The sequence below is a fragment of the Dichomitus squalens genome (assembly GCF_000275845.1).
Source record: "Dichomitus squalens LYAD-421 SS1 unplaced genomic scaffold DICSQscaffold_12, whole genome shotgun sequence".
NCBI classification, from domain to species: Eukaryota; Fungi; Basidiomycota; class Agaricomycetes; order Polyporales; family Polyporaceae; genus Dichomitus; species Dichomitus squalens.
This window is the reverse complement of record NW_006766894.1, coordinates 614103-637977: the sequence shown is the minus strand read 5'-3', so window position 1 is coordinate 637977 and position 23875 is coordinate 614103. Positions and strand designations below refer to the sequence as shown.

The 23875-nt window shown below is 56.8% G+C and overlaps 7 protein-coding genes across 7 annotated transcripts in view; 4 read left to right on the top strand and 3 right to left on the bottom strand.

The window, feature by feature from the left end:
* Positions 1-55: 55 nt before the first annotated feature.
* On the bottom strand, positions 56-4275 carry DICSQDRAFT_105532 (S-adenosyl-L-methionine-dependent methyltransferase). The gene is made up of 15 exons (XM_007365474.1): positions 4221-4275; positions 3960-4171; positions 3800-3904; positions 3630-3735; positions 3504-3575; positions 3104-3136; positions 2679-3049; positions 2420-2550; positions 2108-2330; positions 1646-2050; positions 1215-1591; positions 1064-1115; positions 902-979; positions 261-817; positions 56-199 (listed from the first exon to the last, which is right to left on the bottom strand). Exons 1-14 carry the CDS (start codon positions 4230-4232, stop codon positions 643-645), a joined length of 2352 nt encoding a protein of 783 aa, XP_007365536.1. The 5' UTR covers positions 4233-4275; the 3' UTR covers positions 56-199; positions 261-642.
* Positions 4276-5587: 1312 nt separating this feature from the next.
* Positions 5588-7084, top strand: DICSQDRAFT_180519 (uncharacterized protein; the record flags this gene model as incomplete). Its single annotated transcript, XM_007365473.1, has 3 exons — positions 5588-5971; positions 6033-6624; positions 6681-7084. The coding sequence occupies 3 exons, from the start codon at positions 5588-5590 to the stop codon at positions 6740-6742; spliced, it is 1038 nt and encodes a 345-aa protein (XP_007365535.1). The 3' UTR covers positions 6743-7084.
* Positions 7085-7957: 873 nt separating this feature from the next.
* Positions 7958-10934, bottom strand: DICSQDRAFT_146951 (FAD/NAD(P)-binding domain-containing protein; the record flags this gene model as incomplete). Its single annotated transcript, XM_007365472.1, has 13 exons — positions 7958-8000; positions 8302-8703; positions 9015-9108; positions 9182-9212; positions 9480-9552; positions 9626-9854; positions 9913-9999; positions 10058-10220; positions 10272-10297; positions 10352-10382; positions 10453-10476; positions 10532-10629; positions 10760-10934. 13 exons carry the CDS (start codon positions 10932-10934, stop codon positions 7958-7960), a joined length of 1476 nt encoding a protein of 491 aa, XP_007365534.1.
* Positions 10935-12384: 1450 nt separating this feature from the next.
* Positions 12385-15700, top strand: DICSQDRAFT_161414 (MFS general substrate transporter). The gene is made up of 19 exons (XM_007365471.1): positions 12385-12854; positions 12929-12981; positions 13048-13055; positions 13134-13145; positions 13220-13232; positions 13294-13469; positions 13539-13569; positions 13633-13716; positions 13775-13846; positions 13919-13942; positions 14020-14056; positions 14115-14164; positions 14227-14245; positions 14304-14529; positions 14588-14628; positions 14693-14970; positions 15036-15122; positions 15194-15259; positions 15356-15700. The coding sequence occupies exons 1-19, from the start codon at positions 12621-12623 to the stop codon at positions 15537-15539; spliced, it is 1695 nt and encodes a 564-aa protein (XP_007365533.1). The 5' UTR covers positions 12385-12620; the 3' UTR covers positions 15540-15700.
* Positions 15701-16623: 923 nt separating this feature from the next.
* DICSQDRAFT_59758 (HAD-like protein) lies at positions 16624-17769 on the top strand (the record flags this gene model as incomplete). Its single annotated transcript, XM_007365470.1, has 3 exons — positions 16624-16677; positions 16734-17370; positions 17432-17769. The coding sequence occupies 3 exons, from the start codon at positions 16624-16626 to the stop codon at positions 17767-17769; spliced, it is 1029 nt and encodes a 342-aa protein (XP_007365532.1).
* Positions 17770-18420: 651 nt separating this feature from the next.
* Positions 18421-20012, bottom strand: MnP4 (manganese peroxidase; the record flags this gene model as incomplete). Its single annotated transcript, XM_007365469.1, has 8 exons — positions 18421-18530; positions 18597-19011; positions 19072-19293; positions 19358-19535; positions 19596-19635; positions 19689-19715; positions 19771-19822; positions 19881-20012. 8 exons carry the CDS (start codon positions 20010-20012, stop codon positions 18421-18423), a joined length of 1176 nt encoding a protein of 391 aa, XP_007365531.1.
* Positions 20013-21975: 1963 nt separating this feature from the next.
* Positions 21976-23875, top strand: part of DICSQDRAFT_136334 (uncharacterized protein) — a 27929-nt gene continuing 26029 nt past the window's right edge. Inside the window, exons 1-5 of the mRNA XM_007365468.1 lie at positions 21976-22249; positions 22314-22423; positions 22484-22579; positions 22633-22713; positions 22766-22999. Of these exons, the coding sequence (XP_007365530.1) occupies positions 22020-22249; positions 22314-22423; positions 22484-22579; positions 22633-22713; positions 22766-22999 (751 nt within the window). The 5' untranslated portion in view covers positions 21976-22019. The remainder of the gene's footprint in view (positions 22250-22313; positions 22424-22483; positions 22580-22632; positions 22714-22765; positions 23000-23875) is intronic.

The window sequence follows — 23875 nt, the reverse complement described above, 5'->3', positions numbered from 1 at the left end:
GGTGTGGGCGAATCTGTTTTCACGCAATTCAGAAACTGATTCGCTCCTCCTGCAGCTCGCGACTCCTCAGTGGCTTTCGGACTCGATGGCGGCGATGCAAGCCAAGTATCCGGACGACAACTTCGAGGCCGTCATTCGCAAGAACGCAACTAGTGGCATATATGAGTTCCGGATCAAGTGCGCCGACTGTCCTGGCAAGGTATGCCCTTTCTCATCTGTTCAATTCCACCACAAAGCGCTCATCGTCGTCCTGCATCTAGCATTATACACCGGGGCCGGGAGAGTCTCTCCAGAACTTCGAGGTCCATCTCAAAAATCGTCAGCACCGCTCCAAGGTCAACGCTCGGCTCCATCCACAGCCTTCGGAGACGTCTTAGATCATTGTTTCTCTTTCGAATGTCATATTGCTATCAGGATCATGTTGTGCTTGTGATTAGCTATTTACCGTGCCGTACTGTCTGTATTGTAACACCCGCGTCTTCCACGCGCCAATGCTATAGGACTTTTGTCTTTTATGATCATCACTTATATGTAGCATCCTGTGCCCGGTGTACAACATAATCAGTTGTTCTCTACGCCGATACTGATCTAGGGAATACAGTCAGACTAGACTCGCGATGGAGATAGTCGACGCGTTCACAATCATGCTTCATCAACGACACCCGGAACTACGTCCGAGGCGTCCACATTATCGTCCTCCTGGACCGATGCATCGACGGCGACCTCAGGGGTTGCCTCACTCTTTTGAATCCTTCTGGCGGCTGCATCCCGGGCGGCGGAAGTAATGTCTTCCCCGAAGATCCGCAGACTCAACGCGCTATTATAGGAGACATCCGAAATGAGCTCTGGGTCCAGGTCTCGAGCACGGGATGAAGGATGCCGGCAACGGACACACCCTTACCTTTTCGCCCGCTTATCCAGCATGAGCGTGACAGACACGTTCGACTTCCAGATTGGCAACACCAGTTCGTGCGCGAGCCTTCCGTTCCAGATCAGAGTCAGCACGAGCGAGCAACGAGTGAGCCCCAGGAACAGGATTTAGGGTCTGTGCTCGGTTACTTACGTAGCGCCTTCTAACTTGCCGGGCTGAAAGCGGACGACGTAGCTTCCGTTGGCTAGACCGGGCCTCAGGTCAGTAAACGCGTGGACGAAGGGGACGCGGACATGGACGGGCTGCGTGCCAGATAAGCTATGGGATGCATAAGCACACGCACCTTTCGCCTCTATCGTTGATCGGAAGGGGTCTGCGAAGCCGGATGTGAGCGGGTAGTAGGCCTCCATGAGAACCCGGAGCGCCGCGAAGTCGGCGTGGACGACTGCCCTGGGCCCGACGAAGGGGAGAACAACCGGAAGGCCCTCTGCGAGCACGCGGAAGTGCGATTCGACACCATCACGCTTGGCCTCGGTGCCCTCCTGCTTGCCGAATACTTTGGTGCCGCTAGTCATGAGTCGGATGCGCGCGTAGTCATTGTGCTTCACGATGCTCTTCACGATGTCGTTCACCATGTAGAGCGAACGAACCGTGTCTCCTGCCGGATTGCGCACGAGCATGTTGGAGGAGGGGAAGTCCGAGCTGAGGTCGAAGCTGTCGCTGAGAGAACGTTGTGAGAACCTGCGTGAAAGGACGGGATGGAATCAAGCCTACATGCACGCCTTGACAATAGGGTCATCTGGTTCTATGAACGTGTACGGGTTTTCCTTAAAGTGCGCACTGGCGCCCTCCGCCGTCTTGCCTTTCTTGAACCGGATCTTCGGCTCCGCTGGTGCAGCATTGGCAGAGATAGGCTGATCAATCTCTATGGCGGACGTCGGTTCACCAGCCGCCTCCTCAGGGAGTTCCTCGTCTGCGTCGTCGGCTTGTTGTCCCTCAGCGTCCTTAGCGTCCGCCTCTGTGTCCAGTTTGGGCTTCTTGGCATCGGCCGTATCTAGCCCCTCAACGGCATCCGCAGTCCGTTTCGTAGGTGCCGGAGGTGCCCTAACAGGAGGCTTCTTATGTAGGATAGCGATGAAAAAGCCCCCCGTATCCTGCAAATGAGGATAAATGCGGAGACTGCAAGTACGCGATCAGGCGACATAGCAGCAGCGCATAGGACGCAGGAACGCGCACCAGCGAGTGAGTCCCAGGTTCTCCGCCTCCTCAGCAGAAGGCGGCCAATGCGACTCGAACACCTTGCTGCTGGCGCGCTGCGAGTCGTTCAGGGACTGTACATAATCCTGGTACGTCGCGAACTCAGTGTTGATCTCCTTGCTCACGGTCGGCTTCCACGAGGTCAAACCCGGGCGATGGATGAGCCCCGGCAGGTGATTGGACATGTCCACCAGCTCGAAACCTGCAGCGCAAGGACGTTCCGACATGCCGAATACCAATATCAGCGCTCAATGCTTCTTGTGAGGTAATCGTTGAGTGTAGCGAACGCACCTGGGATGGACTTGAGCGCGGCGGCGACCACAGCCTCGTTCTCGACCGGGTTGAGCGAGCACGTCGAGTAGACAATGCGCCCACCCTTCTTCAGCATGCGCATGGCCCGCTGGAGGATCCGAAGCTGCAGGCTAAGCGACACAGAGTGTCAGTGTACAGCACCCCGAGTCTCCCGATACCCCGACATCATCACAAGACGAGCTTCCCTGCGGCGAGGAAGAGGCGCGTCAAATCGGAGGACGGGACGGTCGCTACGTACCTATGCAGCCCATTGCCGTCCATCGGCGACCAGTGCTTCCAGATCCCAGGGTTCTTCCTCAGCGTCCCATCCCCGCTGCACGGCACATCACACAGGATCCTGTCGAAAAGGAGCTGGTACTGCTTCTTCGCGGCGACGCGGGCCTTGGTGTCGGCAGAGAACGTTGTGAGCTCGGACGGGATCTTGATCGCGGGGAAGATCGACGCGTCGAGGTTCGTGACCATCAGCGCGGGCGAGGGCAGGCGCGCGGATTGGTGGATGAGCAGGTGCGTGCGCTTGTAGTCCGAGTCGTTCGCAATGAGGAGCCCGGACGGGATGGAAGAGGCGGTGATCGTGTCGTGCGCGTGAAGGGCTTCGAGCAGTTGCGCGGTCTCTGGGGTGATCAGGGCGTGCGTGAAAGGGTATGCTTTAACACGAATGCACACCTTGGAACCGGGCGCTGCGCACATGTCCATGGCCTGCAAAGACAATCGATGTAAGATGAAATGTCCGTGTCAACAGGATTCAACAGGCCGGGCGGAAGACAGAAAGCAGTATAAGTGTCGCGCGCTACCGCTCTATGCGAGTCCTAGCCCTGCGCACCGGCATTCCTCGAAGAGATGGATCTCAGGATATCATGAGAATGCAAGCTGAGATGGACATGAACATGAAAACCGTTTCAAGCTATTGCCGCCACTTTCTGTGGGAGATGTGGTCAATGAGGACGATGAATGACCGAGAGTCCTGCACTTAGGGGTTCCAGCATCCAACGCAATGGACGCGTGAACATCAGAGTGGCATCTGCACCAGGTGTTATGCACTGTTGTACTATAGGTATGTACTTACTCTGTGATGAGGCTCTACTTCGAGGAACAGGGGCGGTAGCATGCTGACCGCTTCCTGTCGAGAGACATTTCCCTATGGGTGGATAAATGAGACATCAGATACGACCAGGCGCTTCAAGCGACCTACGACTTCCGTCTCAAAGACAAGAAAAGAATGGAACTTCTTGAACTCGGGAGATTTCCTCAGGACCTTCTTCGCCACGTTGAACTGCCACGCCAGTCCATCCGGATACCTGTATCGATATGAAGTCTGAGAGACAATAGGAACTATGTCGCGTGTCGTTAATGTGGACAAACCAAGGTATTTGCTGTGGCGGAGACACCGCCTCTCCTTCGAAGACAACATCACCTAAGTGAGGCACATGAACGTCTTTGATGATATCGTTCAGGAGTCGCGCAGCCCTACAATAAGCATCCTGTGAGCATGAGGTGTAGCTGCAGGATCAGATAGACTTGCTGGCGACTACCGGCTACACGGAACGTAGTGGGCAATGGATCCCGCATAGCATTGAGGAACGGCTCCCATTCCTCGTCAGGAAGGATGTTCTGCGCCTTGTAATATTTTTCGAATCGTTCGTTGTGCATGTGTTGCCGTTCAATCACATCAGTGCGTGCCCACGCGGAATCATCGCGACCACCGCTACCCTTGCCCTTTGAACCTTTTCCCTTCTGCAATCAAGTCAAAAATGGTCGAAAGTCCCTGTAGCTTCGCACATGCCTTTTTTGCCATAGCCACTACTGATGGTAAATGTTGTGAAATCCGATGAATGTCGTGGACCGAACCCAGGTGTCGAGCGATCAACTTGCGCCACAGATTGAATGAATCGTTATCTAATCAGATAAGCTTGGAGGACGCGCCTGCTCGAACTATGTAGGACTCGGAGTCGTCTCTCCCTGGAGTCCCTCCTCCCACCCCAGCGCGAGTCTTGTCGCTTGGCCTCAATACCAGTATTTCTCTGCAACAGTTTGCTGTTTGAAGAGGCTATTCTGGCAACAACAAGAAGCCTCGTGGGAAGGGTGAGAATCTCATTCTCGGACCCGCAACGCAGCACCCGCCCTCTGCCTCGCGCATCTGCGACCATGCGAGCGTCCCGCCATTCGCAGGTTTAGGCCAATGCTATCTGGCTGCTGCAGCTACGCTCGGCTATCTCTCAAGTTGTACGAGGACACGAACACGCCAAACTCTCGAGCCTCCGCGACTGCTCATCGCCATGCTTCTTACCTCGATGTAATCTGGAAAGACCCTTTGTCGAATGCCGCTGGCATCTCCGCCTCCGCCTCGGAGCGGGCTGTGAAGCTTGAAGACCCAGATGGCTTATCGGAAGGCCAAGCAGGCCTCAATGGAGCGGAGGCAACTCCAAACCCTTCACTGTGGCCAGGGTCCAGACCTAGCCTATCGGTCTTTTGCTCTATCGGTTCCACTGACGATCCATTTTACAAAGCCCGGTTCTCCAATCGCGATTCTTCGCTGTATGTAAACTGGCGGCGCCATGTCGTCAGTCGTTCCTGCAGCTCATATGTTGCTGCGCCCCCGATTCGATTCGACTGTCTTTCTAGTCACCGTCGATCTTTAGCCTCCACTCTGGTGGGCACTGTGGCCTCATATTTGTGCCTGTTCACTGCATCTTGTGATGCTCGTACTGTGGCTTTAACAAGTATGGTCGGACCACGAGTTCAACGAGTGTCCCAGGACGGCTCCTTCCCGGGCCAGTGCTATCCGGCCTCGCCATTCACTGAACATGATCCACCCGCATGAAAAGGATCGCGATCGGTGGCACGGCCAGCACGGCCGCAGCGCCTCCGTCGTGTCTACGCAAGACCTGGGATAGTGTTTGCTCCTGCTCCTAGTAACACCTACACGAGGAGAACACGATGCATCCCTTCCTTTCTTCTCGAAGCGCTCGACCTCTCCCTCCCCGTCACTGACATCCTTCCCATCTGCCTCTTGCAGTTAAAAGCTCATCGTATCTGCCACAGATGCACCAATATCCGCCTCCCAGCCCCTCCATCCCTCCCATCCTCTACTGTATTATCTCCTTTACTTCATTCAACTGCTCTACCTGACGACCCCCGCACGATATCACCATGGCTTACCCTCACCCAACTTCCCCCGCCGCGACAATCTCCTCGCTCTCCTCCGATGAAAGACGCTCCGTCCTCGACTACATTCCGCCTGATTGCAAGGTCACCGCGGTAGCGCCAGCTCGCATCTACCACGCTTCCTTTGGCGCCGCTTCCGACGAGTGGACCTCGACCGGCCTCCGAGGCATGCTCGTGTTTGGCCGCAATCGCATCACTGCCTACCCAGACCGACCGATAGGTTCAGGCGAGGGGACGAGCTTCGAACAAAATTACTGGTTCCGGCTCATCGACCTCAATACTGGCAAAGGCATCGTCTGGTTCCACCCACTTCCCCAAGAGCTCGACTACCATGCCGACAAGCCCTTCTTCCACACTTTCTCCGGCGCTGTACGTCCCTTATCGTCATAGCCTTCGTGCTCTTCATGTGCTAACATTCGCCCTTCGACAGTCGAGGATGTTTGGCCTCCGCTTCGACGAAGACGAGGACGCCGAGAAGTTTCGCAAGCGCATTACGAGCCGCATCCAGATCATCGGTACGCACCCGTCCCACCACGTACGCGCCCTCCGTTCATCTCCTAACCCGTCTTCTCTCCCAACTCGCGCGCCCGCACCCACAGCACGCCGCGGCCCAGCCAAGCCCCGAGCGCAGGCTCCGAAGTCAGTCTCCTTTGCGACGCCTCCTGCATCGTGTTCTCCCCCTCCCGCGTACTCCGTCTCCCTCCCCCAGCCGGAGGTCGAGCGTACGCCGCGGACGCCACGCAAGCTCTCCCCCGCAATGATCAGCGGGCCGAACCCCGGCTCGTTCGTGCACGTCGCGCACGTCGGGCTGGACGCGCAGGGTCGCGTCGAGAGCACGCCAAACGTCGAGCCCGGGTGGACGATGATCCTCGAGGAGCTCCAGGGGTACGGCGTGACGGAGAAGATGGTCGAGAAGGACTTTAACTTCGTCGAAGGCTTCCTCGCGGGCGCGAAGGCGAGCCTCATCCAGGAGCTGGACAAGACGACGACAGCTGCTGCGAACATCAAGCGGGCGCCGACAGGTGCGTATCGGTCGTTCCGCTGGGAGCTTTCGCATGGTGCTAATCTTGGATCGCAGAGAGCGCGGCAAGGGCTCGCCCAGGCCCGATGCGCAGAAAGAACGTGCCGGTATACTTCTAACTAGCAGCACCCCCTTCCACCCCCGCTCAATCGCACGGGATACGATTCTGTCTGGGTTATGTTTTATTATCTTGGGTGTTTGGCTTTCTCTGCCCGCGATGCTATTCCTGTCTCTGCACGCCAGGCTCCGTTCCGTCGCTATGTATTGCTTCCTCTTTTCTCTTTGTTTCGACCGGATTCCATGCACGCATACTGTATTATATCGCATCTCCTTTCACTTCTCACCTTTCACGCATCCACGCCCCTACCGCGCTGGCGGTTGTACCGTACATACGCATCGCAGCATCCGCATCCATTAGTCTTACTCGTACTCCTGCTCTATCGCTATCGCCACCCCACCCAGTGCCCCTCGCTATTCCCGCACGACATCTTGTACTATACATACGCATCGCAGCCTACGTGGCATTCAACATATCAATACATCCGCATAACACGTACTCTCTCCTGCGCCTGCCTTCGAACGTATCGCACCAGGAATAGGCATTGGAAGCCGCAGCCACAGCTCGTTCGCAACTTCCAGAAGCGAAGAAGAGTTAGTACCCCCATCGTCAAACTCTCTTCACCTCCCGAAGTCTCACCCCGCAGGACGGATCCAAAGGCAAACCGTTTGAGTTAGTGCCCTCGTTCTCATAGGGCGGAGGCCTGTGAATACCGACGTAACGTGACGCGCTGCGGCAACGCAAACCTTGCTGCTCGCACGCCTCTCCGGCCTGGCTGATGTACGCAAGCTCGAAACTTCGAGCGGCGAACAAGTGCAGGGATATACGGTCCGAACACGATTCCGGTTCGGATCTAGCTCTCGACAGCAGGGTATTTTGGCTGTATCCGATGACAATCGGAATGCGCACATAGCATAGTGCCTGTGGTCGACAACAAACATTGGTCCGACTCCTCGTGAACCCTGTCGAGTCCGTTATCGATTAACCTGCGTGTCCTGGCGCCGTACAACGCCCTATGGAACTGAACCATTGTGCATAGTCAGCTGTGCTGACGATCCTTGCGAGTTTTGCGTATTACAAACTATATCATATTGTATATGCGACCACACCGAGTCTATGAACGAGAGCAGGCCGTTCCAAGTTCGGAGCGCCCAGACTCGGTCCACCTCGCAATCCAGCGTACTGCGGGCAGTGTCTCGACGCCCACATCGCTGTCTGATCCTCATGTGCATCTCATGTCCTGATGCCGTTGCGGAGTAGGAGCAGAGCATGCGGATCAGAACCGGCTGAGATCCCGACCAAAGATCCAGTTGAGGAACCTGTGACCGCAAATGTGCGTTAGCGTACTGAGCAACCTTCAGCCCCGGGAACTATCATCAGGTTGCATCCCACGGTGTAAAGGGAGCGGGGAGGCAGAAGCTCTCCGACCAGCTCTCTCACCCCACACACAGGGCGCGCCTTACACGTGTACCAAGAGTCACTGATACGAGTGGAAGGCAAAAATGACCCGCTCCGAAAGAAGAAGCAGCAGGAGCGAGCAGGATCGACGTAAAACCCAGCCAGCCGGAGAGCAGCGATCGAGGGGACGAAGGCAAAAGACGCAGCCTACCGAGCACTCACCAATAGACCGGCACCAATATCTTGTTCCGCACGCTCAGCGTCTTCGTGAAGTACGCCGAGCGCCACAGCAGCCACGCAACGCGCCCCGTCTCCTTGTTCTTCGGGCCCGACGCCGCCCGCGTCCTGTCGAAGATGGCCTCCCAGTCGCCGACGTACGCGAGGCTGCCCGCGTTCTGGAACTTGAATGGCTTCTCGTCCGCGCCGAGCACACCCGTCGAGCTCTTGATGAGCTTGTTGAGCCTTTTCGTGATGTACTTCGCCTGCTGGTTCGCGACCTGCGCTGTGGCGGGGAGGGGGGGCTCATCTCCAATCGTCGCCGCGTCCCCGATCGCGAAGACGTCCGGGTCGGGCGCGTTTGTGTCCTTCATGACCACGTTGAGGTGCTCGTCCGTTATCAGGCTCCTATGTGTACGGTAGACATGTCAGCACCACGGCCGCACACCGAACATCGAATGGAGAGCGGTTTGGGGTGCCAAAACGCAAAATGACTGGGAGAGATGGCGCCAAGGGTCGGACCGGTTCCGAGGAGGCTAGGGCGAGGAACACGTAAGGTACGTAGCTATGCGACGTCAAGATGAGCGCGGGGGTGTGGGGGACAACTAGCTCTACACGCGTCTGCTTGACCTCTTGGAGGTAGTGTGGCGTGCGGGGAAATCGAACAGAGACTTGGGGGGAAGAACCGCCGGCCGGGAGGGGAGTACAGGGACGCTTACCGCTTCGTCCGCTCGTCTTTCTTCGCTTCTGTGATGGACTGGATGAGCGGGTTGGGCGCGAGGCCCGTGCTCCACACCAGCAGACCAAAGTGCACTACCAAAAGTCAAAGCCACGCGATAGCAGTCAGCCGGGGCCAGCTATGATGCAATGGGGCGTGGTGGCTCGCCTTCTCCCTCCTCCGTCACGAACATACGACCCTGCAGATGAGATGAAAGGGGTCTGTTTAGCACCCATGACTTCATGCATAACGTAGGGGGCCCGTTCGTGCCGCCTCGAGGACGCGCTGCTCACGCTCGCAATCTCCGTGCATCTGCTCCCGCAAGCGGGGGAAAGCGAGATTCGGGGTGTCGATGTGTACGGGTGAGGTTATTTACGCGGGGCTCGAGGTCAAATCCCCTGGTCAGAGTCCCGAGTGCGGACCCGAGCGCGACCGAGCAGCGAAAACATAATGAGAACGTACGTACCTCTTCCACGCGCTCGACGTGATGCTGCGTCAAGAGCCTGATGCCTTCTCGCCTGAACTTGGATTCCGCGTATCTGTCCAGCACAACACAAATCCCCGTCAGTATCTCATGTTTTCGTTTGCCCGATGCGGAGAGAGAACACTGACTTCTGCAGACCCTCGTCGAAGCCGCCCAGGATCGTCGGCGCGACGTCGTACAGGTTGATCCGTGCCATGCGCGCGAGCTGCGGGTAATGGCGCGACATGTCCGTGTGCAGCAGATCATGCAGCTCCGCGGCGAACTCGACGCCCGTCGGGCCGCCGCCGACGACACAGAAGTTCAGGAGCTTGCGCCTGTCCGCGTCCGTGATCGTGGGCTGGTTCGCTTGCTCGAAGCCTGCGTATATGCGTGTCAAGCGGCATGCCCAAGGTGGGATCCGAACGAATAGCCATACATTCTAGAATCCGAGCTCGTATCCTGCGAGCGTCGAGGATGTCCTTGAGGAAATGCGCGTGTTCTTTCACGCCAGGGACATTGAATGCTGCAAGACGACCAGACGTGAGTGGTTTAAAGATCAGAAGGGCGACGGGACGACATACTTTGACTGTATGCGCCTACAGCGATGACCAGCTTGTCGTACGTGAGCTCGAATCTCTGAGAGTCACCGGGCACGGGGTTTGCGGGCCCGATCGGATCCGCTGCCTGCCCCGCTGGGACTGGAGACTTGGAGTCAGCGAAATACGGTGGTTTTGTTGCCGGCATCTGGGCAGTTCCTCAATATACAACGATCATACGGTAGGAAGCCTCACTTACGCATAGCAGCTTTTTGTGCCTGAAGTCTAGAGGTAGGGCATTTGAGGGTACTGTGCGACGACGAAGGGGATATAACTCACCGATGGAGTCGCACCATGCTGTGTATGCTCTCTGCAAACAGTACAACAATTTAGCTGAACGCTTGAGCAGGGCGACAGCGCACTGGGGAGAGGGGACTGACCACTTCGGGAGTATACCTTCGAACCTGCATGCGACGATTAAACATTTGCGACCGAGCCCGCGGTCAGAGTGATGCTCACCGGTTCAATCGCAGAACGAAACTCGAGGGTACCGACGGAACAACTGGCGAGGAGAGGAGTAAAGTTGAAGTAGTTAGTCGGAGAGAGGATGATCACGTCTTCCGTAAAGGGCAACTGGTCAGTATAGGCGTGCACGGCGCGCGTCAACTTCGCGTGGATCGTCCACTAGTGCGCGGGTAACTCGACGCGCACGAGCGGACGACTAGGTGGTACTGGGAGATAACTCACTCCATCGCTTTTTATCTATCGCCCGCAGCACCTCGTAGCCTCCCCATCCTGACCCGAGGATGACGAGCCGCTGTTTGCCCACGGCGGGCGAGCTGAAGAGTGTGCGCGCTCCTGAGCGCCTGAGGACCATCCGAGGGCCGCTCGCGTGGACCCGGGTGAGATTGAGTGTAGACATGATCAACGCACGCGACCCGGAGGAGTAAGCAAAGAATGGGGCGACCCAGGCAGACACTAGATGGCGATTCTGGACCTGCGACGCATGAAAGAGGCAAAGGTATATGAGCTCGGCCGGGCAGGTTCGGAGAGGAGGCACGGAACGAATAGGACGTCATACATATCGTATCGCGCTGTGCTGCCATGACGCTGGCTTACCCCACTAAAAGACTTTACTGCATGGCGCGAGCCATGTTCCTTTCCATGCCCTGCCCGTAAGTCAGCGTCCCGGGTGCGTTCTGTTTCTGTCCGAGGGAGACCGAACGAGAAAGCAGCTGCCAATGCCATAGTGGTGGTTCGTGGCAGAAGTCGTCGTGATCCGGTCTCGGACCGCAACTGCTATCCAAGTACGGAACAGGCGCCTGACTCATGTCGCTGGGAAATCGTCCTTCCCAACCTTCCTCGACGTGCTAGGCATTGCAGTCCATTCTATACGGCGAGCAGCCGACTGGACTCGTTCTACGGCAACCGAATGTTTCCACTCGAGCACCTCACTGCTGTAGCCCAATATTGGAGACGTCCTTCCGCCCGCACACACATCATCCCTTCTTCGGAACGGACACGCTGTCAAGGGAGTGCCGACGGCGCTGCTATTCACAAGCTCCAAGGCGGAGGACTGCAAATCGCTGATTTCCCCGGTTTGGCCAGCTTTCCGAACATGTGTTTCATTGACGGCGGCTGCTATGCAAGTGCTGGGAACCGAGATAGCCAATCACCACTACATAGTCGCCTCGGAAGGTTAGGTTGTAGTATGCGCATGATTAAGGTTCAATGGGTGCCGCCATCAGGTACTCATCCTGAGCAGTACACAGAGGGATAAGGCAACCGCTTGGGGGTAAAGTGCCTACGATTGGTGAGTGAAACAGGAGAATCAGGGAAACCAGGGTATTCAGTGTCTATGGCCGAGACTAGATAGCACGATGGGTCATTCATCCCCCTGGTTTGTTCCTTCAACTTGGTGGCCACTGGCCAAGCTTGCGTTTCATGTCAGGTGACGTCGTCCTGGGGGGAGGCTTATGATAATCGTCGTATGTAGTGAGATGGCCGGGGCGCACTAGTGCAACGAACAGCTTGGTTTAGAGGAAGGGACCACGTAAATGGTTCAAGCCTCGGAACGTTGGATTCAACAAAGCAGTGTTCTCACCTTGCCGCCGGTAACATACAACTCAGCCCTCTGTGTTTAACTTAAAGTCGCTAACCTAGCGGTAATCCAACAACGTGCCGTAGATCTTCCCTCACAATCAAGGACGAGAGGAGAACAGGGCGGGCGAGGAGGACGGCACTTTGGCAGTGGTTTCTCCTACTACGCCTACCATATTCGGCTCGCCACTTACATACCTGATCGGTCCGTAGCGCCACGACGGGGACCGCATGACCGGGCAACTAGTGCACTTGACTTGTAGTCGAGATCTCCCATCACAAGCTTACGGCGGCGTGGCGTACCTGGCACCTGCAGCGAGCTTCGCTTCCTACGCGAGAGGCGGCGTCCGATGTCGCCTTCTGCGTATACTTAGAGATCTCCATAAAAGCAGCAGCCCATGCCCGCTCGCTGCCCATCGACGTTCTGTCCTGGGCACAACGACGCCCGACCATCCCCTCCTCGACCCCCGCCTTCGAGTTTCTCCTTCGAGCATCCCCTCAGCTCCCGATGAGTCTCAGCGACCAGGTGCGCCCCGGCCGCCCGGGTTCGATCCGCGAAGAAGACGTGAAGCTCGAAGACGGTCCTGCCGTGCGGGAGTCCGCACTCTCCGAAGGCACCTTCCACCAGTCCCAGGTCGGGGGCAAGGCCGTCCGCAAGCACTTCTTCTCCCCGCCTGACGCGACGCTCGCCGATGCGGTCAATCGTGACGCCGATAACGTCGACTTCACAGATGCTGAGGAGGTAGGATCGTCGCGCGCAGCCTGTGATCGCTCGATCGTCAGGCCCCCTACTCACTTGCTTCGGTCTTGACACAGAAAGCCGTGAGGCGCAAGATCGATCTGAGGGTGCTCACACTCGTCGTCAGCAGGTCAGCTGTTATTGTCGTTTCTGCTTGAGGCGAGATTGTATTTACCAGTCGTGGCGGTCTCGACAGTTACATCTGTGCGTATTTTGGAAAACATGGCTTCTTTGGGCGCTTATTACGTGGCTGATAACTCGAATATATGACGCGATCCGCAGTCAACCAATTCGGTACGCGCTTCGCAGATACATCCCAAAGTTGATATCTAACTACGTACGACTACGTACGGTCTGGCTTGCTGCAGATCGCACGAACATGTCAGTCGCAAGCCATATGTCTCGTAAGCGTGCCGTATTCTGACCTTCGTTCAATCTCTAGTGGGAATGCACATGTAATCAAAGCCTTCAACGACAACTTCGGCATCACGAATAACAATAAATGGACACTGGCGCTGAGTATCTTTTACGTCGGATACTGTCAGGATTGCACGCCTTGCAGCAACGCAATTGGTGCTGACGTGCTTCCCATAGGTCTCCTTGAGATGCCGGCAAATGGTCCGTTGCCTTGCTATTGTTGAGACTTGCTGTACTGAATTATTATGATGCTGTCCTTGTTGCATTCAGTCCTCCAAAGGTACATAGGCGCGAACCGATTGTGCGTATCCGTCCTGTCGTGCTTCTGCCGACGAGACCGAGAAGCTGACACAGGCGCACACAGCTTCTTCCTCTCCTTGACGTGGTGGGGCCTTGCCTCCCTTTCGTTCGTCTACGCGAAAGGTTATGGGGGTCTACTTGCGCTGCGGTGCGCCGTTGTCTCTTCCAACGTAGACGCTGTGCACTGAGCCTTGCGGCCTCTATAGGGTGTTGTTGGGCATCGGCGAAGCGGGCTATTACGCAGGCATGATTTACTACCTGTCATTCTGGTACAAGAGGTAGGCGATGCCATTTACCTTGTCGCGTCATCCTTTCTGACACTTCCGTTCTGACATTGCTGTCGCTGTTAGATCGGAGCTGGCCTTGCGTATCAGGTACGTCAGGTTTTGTGGCCGTGTTCAAGAGAGCACCTACTGTCGGGCCTGGCAAAGCTTACGCGATGGGGGAATAGTCTATGCATGACTGGAACCCTACCCGGAGCCATTGGTGTGCGTTTTGATGGGACTTTCTGCCGTCTAGGTGGCTTACTGCGAATGCGAATCACAGGGTCTGCTCGCTTTCGGGCTTGTGCGAATCCAGACGAAGGTGTTGGTTGGGTACGTCTACATAAGCGTTGATCTGTTTCGCTCTCAGAGCTCATGTATCACATCTACCTCAGATGGCAGTTCCTCTTCCTCGTAAGCTGCATAGACTCCAAGTGGTGTCCACTCGTGCTCACCAGAGCATGACGGGCAGGTCGAGGCCATTCCCACTATATTCATGGCGCTCGTCACCTTACTCTTCCTCCCCTCCTTCCCGTTCTCGTCATCGTTCTTGACGCCCCGTGAGAAGGCCATCGCTCAAGCCCGCCTTAACCGTGACCACCGCCCCCAATCGCATGGTGGCATGACAGGCTGGGAAGGGTTCAAGGCGATAGTGAATGATATCCACGCTTGGTTGCTCATGATCGTGTATGCCAGCTGTGAGTACTCCATACCCTCAAACAGAAACGCCCGCTAACCGCCCGGTGGGGCCCGTAGTCAACGTCGGCGTCGCCACGATCTCCTACTTCTTGCCCACGGTACGTCTCTCCGTCGTTGCGTTTGGCATTCCGCCTTCTGTATCGGCTCACGAGCGCATCCTAGCTCATCAGAGAACTCGGCTTTTCCCCGCTCGCCTCGCAAGGCCTCACCGTTGCTCCCTATGCCGTGGGCTGGCTCATGGTCTTCTTCCAGGCCTGGCACTCGGACAAGACGCGCGACCGCGGCTACCACATCATGCTCTCCACCGCCGTCTCGTGCATAGGCTACATCGTCCTCGCCGCGCTCGCGACGAAGGGCAGCGGCTCGAACATGATCGGCGGACGCTACTTCGCGCTGTTCCTCGTCGTGGGCGGGAACTACAGTCTGTTCCCCTTGGTCATGTGAGCTTCGCCGCTTTCCGTTTCGAGCTCGGTCGACTGACCGATGACGGACGGCATGCGGACAGGAGCTGGGCCGCGAACGTGTTCTCGCCGACGTCGAAACGCGGCGTCGGAACGGCGTTTATCGTCTCGATCTCGAACTGCGTGTCCATGTGGGTCTCTCCGGCTGTCTGTCAGGCTCAGCGGCGCGCTAGTTCACGTTGAGACTTATCCCATTTGGCAGTGCGTCCCCACAGGTCTACTTCGACGCAGACGACAATTACCAGAAAGGGCACGCCATCGCCGCTGGGTTAGTAGTTTCCTCGCCCCCCTGCCAAGTCTTACCGCGTTTCCTTGGCATCTCCGACTGACTACATAACCACTTGCGCTCTTGGCTCTTGCACAGATGTTTGTTTGCGTCGTTCCTTGCTGCATTCGCGCTCCGCACGCGCCTTGCACACATGAATAAGAAGAATGCTGACAAGCGACTGGCGATCGCTGCGGAAGGAGCGAGCGAGAAGGAGGCTGCTGGTGTGGAGAGGATCGAGGAGATATACGACAACGACCCGCGCTACGTCTTCATGACGTGAAGTGGGCCTACGTACGCATGAAATGGATGATATGTAGCTGATGTACCATCACATGACCTTCGGGGCTGTAGTTTTTTGCGAGATGTACGTGTTGTTTCTGTCTGTTTTCGCCTCAGCACTAGTAGTGATGTAACATGGTTTCTACGGTGCAGACCCATTTGACGTGTCTCGCTTACGTTCCCGCCGAGATGAGCAGGTTCTGACGAAGCTGTAGGCATCTACGGTGGTCCGAGTATTGGTAGCAGTGTGACCAGTCTCCTTGCCACTGCACGCTTCGACTCGGGCGATTTCCTAGAGCGGCGATGGTAGCGAGACCCGACGCTGGATCACGTGCTTCTCACCCAGCGACGGCACACTCCGAGGGCAGCGACGGATTCTGACCTTGACCAGCCTCTCTCTCTGAACCGTTGGACCTTGAGGTCTTTGTTCTCGTTCTCGAGTGGCTCGTCGACGTCCAAGCTGTCATCTTGGTTCTCGTATCCTAGGTCTATCGGCGTCACTTACCATGATCACTTAGTATGCGACAGAAGTGCCAAAGAGCTCGGATCGTTCCCCGCCTTGCTTGCCCATGAAGTGCGATATGACCTCCCCGCAGGCCAGCCTGAACTTGAATGAATGCTGCTGGACTGCATGGACACGAGAATAATCGCTGCCTCTCGGTACCTTTGCTTGCTATCGGAAGAGACTTCGTCGGTCCGACATTGGGCTGCAATCCGGCTACTCTCAATCCTGCTGCCTAGTACCGTTCCCTTCTGCGGGTGCCGACCAAGCACAGTTGCTAGCTGCTCAACTCTGAGAATATACGCGGGCAGAGTCAGAACACCTTCTATTCGAAGAGGTCGGTCGGCTCTCAACCATTGGATTGCGGCTGTCAGCGTGATGCTCATACTACCGAGACCGCACGTTGCGTCTAGGACGCACACTAGTATTGAGCTGACTTTTAGCGAGATATATCTAAGTCCAACATCCGGCCTCCCCCCCTCCTACAGGTATAACAGGGACCCGTTTTCGAGGCAAAGTCCTCACCAAACATTCGCATCCCATCATACCTCCAAGCATATTCGTTTTCACTATCAACCACAAAATGTCTTACAACAAGGAGACCACCTTTGCCGCCGACGCCGTTCTCTTTGATATGGTATGTTCATTCCCTTCTGCTCCTCATGAACCTGTACTTACTGACTTTTGCATTAGGACGGTACTTTAACCGATTCCATCGCCGCCGTCGAGGCGGCATGGGGCAAGGTCGCAAAAGACCTCGGGCTGAACCCGGCGTATGTCATCGCTGCTACCCACGGCAAGCGCGCCGTGGACAACCTCGCCCAATTCAAGCCGCATATCAAGGTGCACGAGATGGACGCCGAGGTTCAGTCGTTCGAGGAGTCGATCCTGTTCTTCGCGGATGCCTTCACCAAGCACGGACCCGGCTCCCGCGAGGTCTCACCACTCTCCTCTGGGGCCGCAACCCCGTCCCTCGCGTCGTCGTCGTCGTCGTCGTCGAGCACCAGCTCGTCGGGCTCCGGGGTTGTGTCGCCGTGTTCGGCTTCGCTCTCCACAGCGGATTACACTCATCGCCCGTCCTTCGTCCGTCACATTACCAACCGCCTTGCGCTCATCACGGCTGAAGGCGCGACATACGAGCACGAGGAGAACGAGGGGCCCATGATTGACTGGAGAATGGAGCTCGAGCAGAAGCACATCTTTGAGGCGTGGCAGGTCGAGGCCGCCGCCGTCGACCGCTCGGTGCGCATTCTCCCTGGCGTAAAGAAGCTCATGGACTCGATCCCTGAGAGTCGTTACGCCGTTGCCACCTCGGGTGCAAAGAATTATGGTAAGCCTCAACACGACGTTACATCTACGAATCGCTGCTGACACACCGCTCTTCGTTGTAGCTTACGGCTGTATGACGCGCGTCGGTATCACACCTCCCAAGGTGACCATCACCGCCGACGACAAGCGTCTCAAGGCCGGGAAGCCTGCACCCGACCCGTTCCTCCTCGCCGCGAAGGAGCTTGGGTTCGATGCGAAGCGTTGCGTCGTCTTCGAGGACTCGCCGTCTGGCATCCGTGCCGGTGTCGCCTCCGGAGCGACGGTCATCGCCGTTTGCACGAGCCACGAGAGATCGAAGATCGAGAACTGCGGTGCGCACTTCATCGTAGACACGATGGAGCAGGTGCGCATCGTCGTTGATAGGGACGGGCTGAAGTTTGTCGTGTCGGAGAGGCAGTAAAGAGGGGGACGGGCGAGGTGAACGAAAAAAAGCCCGCGCCCTGGAGGCGTGTGGATGATATGCTGTATGCGCTTAGTTTTGCAACTAACATCAAGGAATCATAGTAAAGCCCTTTAAACAATCTGAGTGCATTGGTCATTCTCTTCTACGTAGTCTGCCGCGGCGCCCTTAGTTATCGAATTACCCCGTAGCCGAAGTGTGAAGTCCTACCAAATGGAGTCGGATTATAGGCGTACGTCCGATCTCCGGAACGCCGCTATTTGTTCGTTGAGAGCATGAAGTACACGATCTGGCGTTGGTAATGCAGGCAGTGTACTACTGGTTGCGGAATCCAGGTCACCCTCGCTCTAGGAAATCGCCCCTCAATTCGAAGCGTGTGGTGGTAAGTGGCCTGGGTCCCGACCAAAATTCTGCCCTACGCGTCCGGTCACTCCACTCGATGCATGACCGAAGGCTTAGAACCGACGATACATTGTCAGTGCACCACAAACAATTTTCCTTGAAAGCATAGCCGCGTCAAGTCTGTGAGACCACTTCTATTTGGCCACCTTAGATAATTCGGATACATACAACATCGCACTGATATCAGTGCGGCCCAAAGTTATACAACGAGCGAAGAGGAGAGAAATGCGATTTTCCTCGAGTCATCATCTACGAGTCATCGTCACCACCGAAGTTGGTCGCCGGGCCGTCGAACTGGACACTCTCGCAATCCATGCTGCCGTCCGAGCAGTGCGGGATCAGAGTCTCCTGGGTGCCGGCTGCAAGAAGGGATCATATTCAGCTATTATTATGTACAGTACGACGGGCGAGGCAAAGATACTCACGGTCAGTGGTGAGGGTGGGGAACCGCTCGCTGTTGCACGACAGCTCGAGATCCGCCGCGCTCTTGGTGGCCGGGAACGCCGCGGACGGCACAACGGCGGGCTTCGGCTGGGGTACGACAGCGGAGCAGTCGACCAGGTCGTTAGTGTTGTGGCCGAGGACGGCGAGCTTGGCCATGGCAGCCTTGAAGGACGACGCCATGAAGTCCTGCTTGTCAACGAAGCCCTGCCAGAAGCAGGCCGTGCGCTCGTCGTGGGCGAGGCCAAAGTCGGACTGGAGACGGAGCTCGCCGACGTCGGTGCCGTTCGTCAGGGGGAGCGGTGAGGAGACCTCGCCGGTGTTGTTGCCCAGACCGGGGAAGCCGGTACCCTTGAGGAGCACGTCAAGGAAGATCTGCGTGTCGAAGGTGAAGGGCGTCTGTTTCACAAGGAAGCTAGGTCAGCAAGCATTGTGAATAAGTTGTGGTGCGATGCTCACGCTGTCGAAAGGCGCGGCGTCGAGAGTGGGGTCGACGTGATCGGCACGAGCGACCGTGTGGGAAGCGAGAAGGGAGACGACCTCGAACGGCGTGAACCCTCCTGCATCGTCGAACCGGTTCAGAATGTCCGTGATGCTGTCCTGCGGTTCGGGGATCAGACCGTCGACGGCAGGGGCGGTCGCGTTAGGGCGACCAGCAAGGAACTCGAGTTGCGGAGCACCCTATCGGAACGCGAGATATCAGCACGAGATCACGGGCAGTCTGAGGAAAGTAGTATGTGCGTACAGGGCAGTTAGTGATGGCGACAGCACCTGCGAACTGGACGAGGTCGCCGGCGGAGATCTTGGGGAACTGCGACAGGAAGGGGATGAGGTTGTTGACGGAGTCGGCGATACCGAGGTTGGCGAAGAAGGCAGGCTCGACGGTCGGGAAGATGAGCATCGAACCATCGGCTCCTCCACCACTGCACACAAAACGTAGTAAGCATCAGAACGCTCGCAGAATTCACAGTCCCGTTACTTACGCAGCGCGACCCTGGCTGCGAGAGATAGCGATCGCGTCGTCTGTAATGTATGATCAGTATGTCGCTGTGACACGGCTCATGCAGACGGCTTACGGAAAGTGAGACGGAGGAGCTCGTGAGCTGGGATGAATAGCGGTCAGTTTGCGGTTATAGGCGTCGCACGTAGATAGCATACCATCCTCGCCACAGTCGCCCATAAGGACCTGCGTCTGGAGAGCTTCTGCGAGCTGTGTTGCAGAAGGATTAGTTCTTAGTATGTGACGGCACGGAGGAATCGGAACTAACGGGGATGAACTCGCAGCACACCGAGTCAGGGACGACGGTGCCGTCAGAGCACACCGTCCGGCGACTCGGGGCAGCACTCGCGACGGCGGCGAGCGCGACGAGGGAGACGATAGACCAGAGCTTGAATGCCATTGCTAGTTCCGAGGAGCGACGAACTGCCGAGTAGAGGGCGGAGGCCGTAGGGGAATGCGAGTGGAGAGAACTCGATGTCCTGAAGATGATGGCTGCAGTCTGGCTGTCTTTTATACCTCGCCGTTCCAATGTTTTTCATAAGAGTCCAGGATGAGGGCTCGCACTAAAATTGACAGAATACGCGTCGTGTTCACAAGAATGTGGAAACATCAGGTCAGTATAGACAACGACGCGTGCATGATTCCATGCCTGCGAGCGACCCGTTGACTTGGGATACGGACCATACTGGTGTCTTGCTAGATGTGCTGCCAATCAGGCCTTGAGGCTTGGAAATTTGTCAGTCAAAGTGTATGCGGGCCATGTTTTTTGCGTTGAACGAACCTTTGCCTCGGTCTCCCAACCATGCGCCTTCCGCGTCCATGGGAGTGCGGGTCGGCTATGGCTGTGGCCGTCACGGAGGCTCGTCTCCACGTCAAGGCTACTCTCCCGAGTTCCTCGTCCACGTTTAGCCCACAATAGTAACAATGTGCTCCTGGTGCTTCCTCTAAAGGTCGATTCTCGCCCATCCATCTTTTCCCCTTGAGAGGCGTGTATACCGTGAGCGGTAAATCCCCTCCGATTACAGTGTCTCCATCGCAGATATTTCCCACTGTTAGGGACTCGGACGCTGTGCAAACGTGAGACGTACCGACACAGGGATGGGCTCCCGCTGAGCGGTACCGAAGCTGATTGGCGTAAACCACTGGCATGAGATGGGCGTTCATACGAATCATTGCGTTTTTTCAACCGTTCTGAACGTAGCCCTTGATATTTCCTCGCAATGCGATCGGTTGCGACATCATGGTAAGATTACAGAATGACCCTAAGCGAGATGCTTTATCTGAGGGCATATGTCAACGAGGATCGCTGCACAAGCGTTAGTAAGATAGTCGAGAGATCCTTGAGAAAGGAGCGCACCCGCCGGCACGCTGTAGAACAAGAGGCACTGCCGTATTAGGGTCCGGGCCTAAGTGGATCGAAGAGCCGAAGAGTGCAGTATTTTTAGACTACCAATCATCGAAGTTACATTCCTTATGGGCTGGAAAGGGACACGGATGTCTTAGCATGAGACGGCTGGTAGGTGCTCGTGTAAACGGAGGCTGACTGTCGTTCGTTGTCTCCTGAGAGGAATGTATCGAGAGCCTCCACGCCCGTGCCCACGCCTGCCAGAAAGTGACCGAGGAAGCGGGGTCCACTTCCGTTGGCCTAGAACGAACCACGGCGGAGAGGAGAGTACGCATGATCAGCCAGCGGCGGCAGCCAAGAGCGAGGGAATGATCCACCCCTGAAAATTGCCTGGGCGATGCACTCTCGTCGCTAGATGAAGCGCAGGTTGGAATGCTTTCCAGACGCTTGCAGGGCTATCAGCAACGCGGGTGCGTCGATATCGAGTTTGCAAGGAAGAAGTGCTTGCTAACTACGTATTGGGGGGTATTAATTGACCAGGCTAAAAAAGTAGAGGTTCAAAGGTACGTACCATTGCATCGTCTTCCGTCGCTGTTTCTAACATAGGCGAGACGAACACTTGGTTCAACTATTCTCCACGTCCGACGTACCTTAAGCAGGAGAAGAGTGCGCTGGGGTAAAACAATCAAAGAGTCGATGTGGAAGTCAAGGCCGAGCTTGACTACCGTCGTTTGCTTATCTTGGAAAACAGGATGTTTGAATATCCTACATCCTGCGCAACTTGCACGGCGCATCCTAGCTTGAGTAACATGGCAGGCCAAGCCTATGAGGGCTCTCAGCTTCGAAACCACAGTAGGATGAAGCCAGCAGGCTAGTCATTGAAGCGGGGGCACCGCAGCACCTGGCATGGCAAGAACAGACTGAGAAACGAGGAGCTGCAGGCTTGCGGAGGTTGTTCGCCCCGCACGGGACCGCCGGAGACTGCCGCAAAGGCGCTTCTTGCTCTCGCACCGATACCACCACAGTCCATACTCCCTGCTAATCTGACATCCTCTTTTGTCGATGATCGACACAGCTAGGCCTTCCAAGGCCAAAGGGAAGGATAAAGAGAAAGAAAAGAAATCTAAGTCCTCTAGCGGAGGTCAGAAGTCGCAGACCGAACGCCTCAAGACCGTGGTCCGTCGGCTACCGCCCAACCTCCCTGAGGACATATTCTGGCAGAGCGTCGGGAAATGGGTCACAGACGAGACTGTTACGTGGAAGGCATACTACCAAGGAAAGTTCAAGACACGGTGCGTCGCATGTCTGGAGGCAGGGCGCGATGGATGACTGAGGGGCGAGGGGTCATGCCGGCAGGTTGAACAAGGAGAACATCCCGTCGCGCGCATATATCGCATTCAGGGATGAGGAGATCCTCGCAACATTCAGCAGGGAGTATGACGGGCATTTGTTCAGGGACAAGAACGGTATGGTCCACGGGTGAATGCTGTGTTGGGATCGTTCTTGACCTTGATCGCTTCTCATAGGCAACGAGTCCATCGCGATAGTCGAATTTGCACCATTTCAGAAAGTGCCCAATGAGAAGAAGAAGGCAGACAGCAGGGCAGGGACGATCGAGAAAGGTCCGCGCCTTCAACAGCTATATGATGCGTGATCTGATTACGACTCTATCCAGACGAGGACTACATCTCGTTTTTGGAATCACTCAAGGAGGTTTCTTCGAAACCTTTCGATTTAGATACCCTTGAAACATTGAGTACGCCCATGCATCTCCGGATTTGCCGCCTTGGTCTGATGGCTAGTGGCAGTCGCTTCGACCCAGCCTGCACCCCTCCCAACGACTACCCCGCTCCTCGAAGCACTCAAAGCTGAGAAGTCGGCTCAGAAAGACAAAGAATCCATCCTCCGCAACCATGCGCACTACAAGGACCCAGCGGCTCTAGCGGCAGCAGCGGCGGCTACCAAGAAGGGAGATAAGAAGAAGGATGCTGCTGGGGGCGGGAAGGACAAGATGGCGGATTCTGGTGCGAGCAAGAAGGCTGCGAAGAAGGCTGCGGCCGCGGCGAAAGCGGCGGCGCATCAGCAGCAGGGCCAAGCGCAGGCGGGCGCGAGCAAGGACGCAAAGGCCACCGCCGCGACATCCGCGAATAAACAGGGCGCACCGAAGCCACTGAAGGCGCAAAGGGAGCGCAAGGGGACCGCGTCTGGACCTTCAGCGTCGTCGAGCGCGTCTACGGGTGGGTCGGCTGCTGCCCCGGCACCTACCTCCGCCGTCCCCTCTGCTGCTGGGGACCCTGCCGGGGCCCCCGCGCGTCGCGCACGCCCAGTTCTTGGCATTGCTTCGCGACAGTTCGAGGCTGCGCTTAGCGGGGCGGGCGTCGAGCGCAAGTCGCGTCGCGAACGCGACAAAGACAAGGACAAGGAGAAGGATGGTGCCGTGGCATCGACGACCAGCTCCACAGTTGTCGCGGAAGCGCCTCCTGCGCCCAGGCAGAAGGAGGAAAAACGCGAGCGTGGTCCCCGCGGTGGCGGCGTCCCGACCGGGATCCTGCAGCGCGATGCGGCCCCGCCAAAGATATTGGCCCGTCCTGCTCAGGGACAGACAACGAGCGAGGGCTCAGCCCCTGCGTCTGCTGCGTCTGTAGCCCTGGGTGCGACTGATGGCGGAGATCCTGGCACTCCTGGCGGAGGGCGGGGTCGCGGTAGAGGCAGGGGCCGGGGTCGAGGGCGAGGTGCTCCTCCGCAAGGGTGAGACAGGAGCGGGCTGGCGATCTAGGACTGCTGGTGCACCACGCATCAACCGTCGGATGTATCTCTCGCGGAGTGCACCTCCTAGGCCTGTGCTAGCTGCACACTACCCCGGGATGGATGAGACGCGGCACCTGCCACGTACTTTGGGCCTAGCGCTTCGCTGGATA